The 4,345-nt window shown below is 33.3% G+C and overlaps 1 protein-coding gene across 1 annotated transcript in view; it reads left to right on the top strand.

Moving 5' to 3' along the window:
• Window positions 1-2,448: 2,448 nt before the first annotated feature.
• The window catches only part of LOC107488934 (uncharacterized), a gene marked incomplete in the record, with an annotated part of 5,670 nt that continues 3,773 nt past the window's right edge, over window positions 2,449-4,345 (top strand). The window contains 3 exon segments of the mRNA XM_021142546.2: window positions 2,449-2,949; window positions 3,040-3,415; window positions 4,268-4,345. Coding sequence (XP_020998205.1) covers window positions 3,145-3,415; window positions 4,268-4,345 — 349 coding nt within the window.

The following is a 4,345-nucleotide window of genomic DNA, read 5'->3' as shown; positions in this document are numbered from 1 at the left end:
CAGAAACGATTTTATTAAAATTTGAAGGAATAGTTGTGGATACAGTCAAGTAAGAGAAAAATTGAACCAAAATTTTTTTTGAGAAAAATCTGAAAGAAGAACATTTAGAAAAAGACCACACGGAACAATGTAGCGCACCAAAATGAATTCAAGCAAAGGAATGCAAAGTTAAAGAAAACCTTACACGAGAATAATCCGAAACATCTTTAAAAAGTTTAAAATAATATCAAGTAGGATTTTAGATGCAGAAACAGTCTTCTCCTCCTCTGGCAGTGACTTTTGCGGCAGCCACCTTTCCGTTCTCTTTTCACTATGCGTTTCCCCTCCCTTAGCTCAATTCGGTAGCAGATTCGACTCTACCAGTGACGGCGTTGGTGAGCCTCCACTTTGGCGGTAACAGCTAGTGTTCTAGTGGCGGTGAGATGCAGCGGTGGCGGTGGGCTTCACAAACAACGACTGAGCACGACGGCGCAACTGACAAGACGGGTTCGGCGGTGATGAAGGCGCGACGGCAATGCGCGGTTCCCTCTTCCGTAGTTCTGTCTCCTCTCGTGCGCCCTTCTCTCTCCTTTTTCCTTTGATGGAGAGTTCAATGGTGGCGGTGACCAGACGCAACAAAAACAGCGAGGCGACGACGACTGGGAAGAAGCTGGTGGCATGGTGCGATGGCGTCTTTTTCCTCGGCTCCCACTCGCGACGGTTCGACCTGGATGGAAAGCACAAAAATGACGGTGAGGATCCTCCCAGCGGCAGCTCTGGCTCAGTGACGTCTCTCTCTCTCCGTGACGGTGACGCGGTCCTTTCCCCTTTCCCAGTCTCTCTTCCTCTCTGCCCTCCCTTTCTTTCTTTCCTTCTTTCTTTCATTCTTTTTCATTTTTCCTTTCTTTTTCCTTTTCTTTCATTTTGTCTGTGTGTGTCCACTTTGGGAAGAGGGAGGTGTGGTGGTGGAGGGTTTAGGATAATTTTTAATAAAATTAAGGTATAATATATAAAATTATAATATAATTCAATCCCTTAAAATTAATTTAAAAATATTACTTGATTATCAATTTGCTAATTGAATTTTAATCAAGTATTCTAATTTAAAATTAGAGATGATATATTTTTTTTTGGTTTATAAAAATTAAAATATTAAATTCTAAAGTCTCAATTATTTAATCTAAATCATATAAAATTCTTATTCTTTTACAACTCTAAAATTGTATAATTTAAATATAGAAAATTATTCAATAATTATAAGATTAAATAAAACTTTTAATTTAATTATCAAAACTTGATTTAATTACTTTTAATAAAATAATTTTTGAAAATAAAATCTCTAATAAATAAATAAATTAAAATTAATTCATAATAAGATTCTCCAAAAATTCAGGATTTTACATTATTGTTCAAGTTAGTTTTTTTTATTTATACAGAATTTTATAGTTGTATCTAAAAATTTTGTATCTATGTCTAAATTTTATGCACTTTTGAAAAAATGTATGCGTTTGTTAAAGTGTACATTAAAGAGAAACAAAAAACAAAAATGAAAGAAAAACAATCCTCAATGGAAAGAGGAAAAGGTTGATGCTGAGCCAACTCATCAGATATTCCTTGTCATGTTCGTCTACATAAACTTCATTGACATATTAATAATAAATGAGTAATACAATTTTCTATTCCCTAATCATAACTTCTTTGTTAATTGAATAAATATATAGAGCAAACATGGTTATTGGATAATGGATTGGAAAGCTTTTTTGGCGTGTTCACCTCATGTTCATCATTCACAATTTAATAATTTCAGAAGTCACAAGAAGTGAACTAATTCCTTTCTTTTCGCTCGGGAAATTTGAAAAGTTCCTCGTGTTTGAAAAACAAAATATATATTTTTTAAAATAATTAGATAAACGCCCCCACTTGTTGTAAAAGAACTAATTGACCCTTGGCTTTTGGTTCAAGTACAGCTAGAAGTTATGTGAAACCTAATGAAATATAAATAAGAAATAGGGGACCACAGATAGAGAATGATCAAAGTAGTGAATGTGTATGTATGTAGGAGAATCTATAATAATATATGTGGCAACTTCACAAGATAATAATCCTCTCTATGAGTTAGCTTTATCTACATTGGTAGTGACAAATTGAATGCATCAACAAATACAACATACAACCATATGAATAATGCAATGTTCTCAATGCATGCCATGTCTGTGTTTTGTTCTGTTCCTCACACCATAAAGGTAAACTCAACTTGTTCTCTCTCTCTCTCTCTCTCTCTGTTGTGGCCTTTTGAGTCCAAATTCACTTAGCCTTTTGAGTTTCAAAAATTATAAATATTAAAAGTTTTTAAATAATAATTAATAATAATAATAACTGTGTCACTGTTTTGGTGGATTTTTCTGGTAAACCTGTCATCATATCTAATTTCAGGGTATTGAATCTTCTTCTTATGGTCTTTCATTGCATGTTTTATGTGTATGTCTCTTCTTCTCTCTTGATATTCTAAATCATCATTTATTATTATTATTATGGCTACGCTTTACCTTGATAAGGTCTAAATCAAATTCAAAGTTAAAAAGTTTGAAAACTTTCTGAATATTTTTGGTGAATTAGGTCCCAATAATTCACCCAATGTTCGACCTTTCTTCTTCTTCCACTACTCCATCACTGTATGTTTTTTTACTGTTAAAAATAAAAAATTAACTATTATTGGTATGAAATATTTATGATGGCGTGAAATTATGTGAATTGCAAGTTTGTTACCAAAATTTGGCAAGTTTTTGACTGTTTCTTCCCTTCTATTACTGTTTGTGGTTGAGCAAGCATACACAAACACACACACAGACACTGAAACGCATGTTTTTCATATTCATGTATAAGTGTAACTTTGATGAACTATGATTGAAACTTGACATTTATGGAAACAGTTCAAAAGGGTGACAGCTATGGCCCACACAAGAGTTTAAGGTTAGTATTCTCATTTCTTTTTTCCTTCATATTTTCTGTCTCTTTTTGGAGTAGTTAAAGGCTCACAAGTTGAAACCTTTGTAACTGTAGATTAGTCACAAGTTCATAAACCAAAAAGTGTCATTCCAGAAGAACCTATTTTTCTTGCTTTTGGAATAAAAATAAAATTTCAAAATTGTTGGTTCTGTGAAGAAAATGGAGGGACAGAAGAATAATAACAACAACAATAGTATTGAGAGAGTGGTTTCACAGAAAGCAATTCAGATGGGAAGCTCATTCCCATGCCAAATTTGTGTGGTGGGATTTCTGTGTGGTGTTTGCCTCACTTCTCTGTTCTTGGCTGCTTTGACTTCATTTGGAACCTTCCAGCTTGGTCCAATTTCATTCTCATCAACCATGTTGTTCTCAGTGGCTGCTTCTGATTCTTCATCATCTTCAGGGAACTCAACTTCTCATGATCATACCGGTATGTCAAAATTCCCTTATATAAACCATTTGTGTTCCAAATTTAGTAGGAATTGAACTAATCTGACTGGAGCCGAGCCTGATTCGGGGCCTCCTTCATTTAAGCCTTTTGTTGTGTATGTATGGTGCTATTTTGAATCTTGAATTTTGTTTTTGTGTAAGTGGGATTGTGGATGTGGATGCAGGGTGGTTCTTCTTTCACTCTTTGGAAGTTTTGAGTACTATTGTCATTATAACAAATGGGTAATACTACTGTGAAAATGAGGCCTATCATCGACCATTGAGTATGAATTTTGAGATAATAGAACATTTTTTCTTTTTCTTTTTTTTTTTCAGAAAAAGACATTTAAGAAAATTTATCTCTGGATTAGAAATTACCTCCAATATTTAATCTTCTTTTTTTCTTGTTTTTTTTGGTAATAAAAAAGATTGCATAGGAACACTAGGGGGAACTACTTTTCTTCTGTCCCCTCTTTTTATTTTGTCTTATCTTTCATGAATAAAGGACCAAGTTTATAATGATTTGTTACTTTATTTCAAAGTTTGGTTTATCCATGAAGGGAAATTGATGGGAATGAGTTAAGTAGGCTTCAGAATGAAGAAATCTTAAGTACTTCAATTTCTTACTTTACGTTAAGCATACTCTAATACCAACTCTTTTTCACTTTGACTGCATTTCCTAGAGTATATTATTAGGAAGAAAAATGTGTAGTACTGTACATTTGGGAAATTCTTCAAATCACTAAAACCGATCACAAGGATTTAGTTTAGTAATTACATTAACTAATTTGATTATTATGAATAGATTAGATTAAATTTATGGTGGAATAATGTGTTTTCTTTGTTTCATTAGTTACACATTCAGAGTGTGACTTTAAGCTTAAGCAAGCAGAGCGATTATCTGAATCGAATAGCAATAATGAGGGAGATG

The sequence above is a fragment of the Arachis duranensis genome, chromosome 9, assembly GCF_000817695.3.
Source record: "Arachis duranensis cultivar V14167 chromosome 9, aradu.V14167.gnm2.J7QH, whole genome shotgun sequence".
Classification (NCBI taxonomy): Eukaryota; Viridiplantae; Streptophyta; class Magnoliopsida; order Fabales; family Fabaceae; genus Arachis; species Arachis duranensis.
Note: the sequence above shows the minus strand (reverse complement) of the source record. Positions and strands in the feature narration are given on the sequence as shown.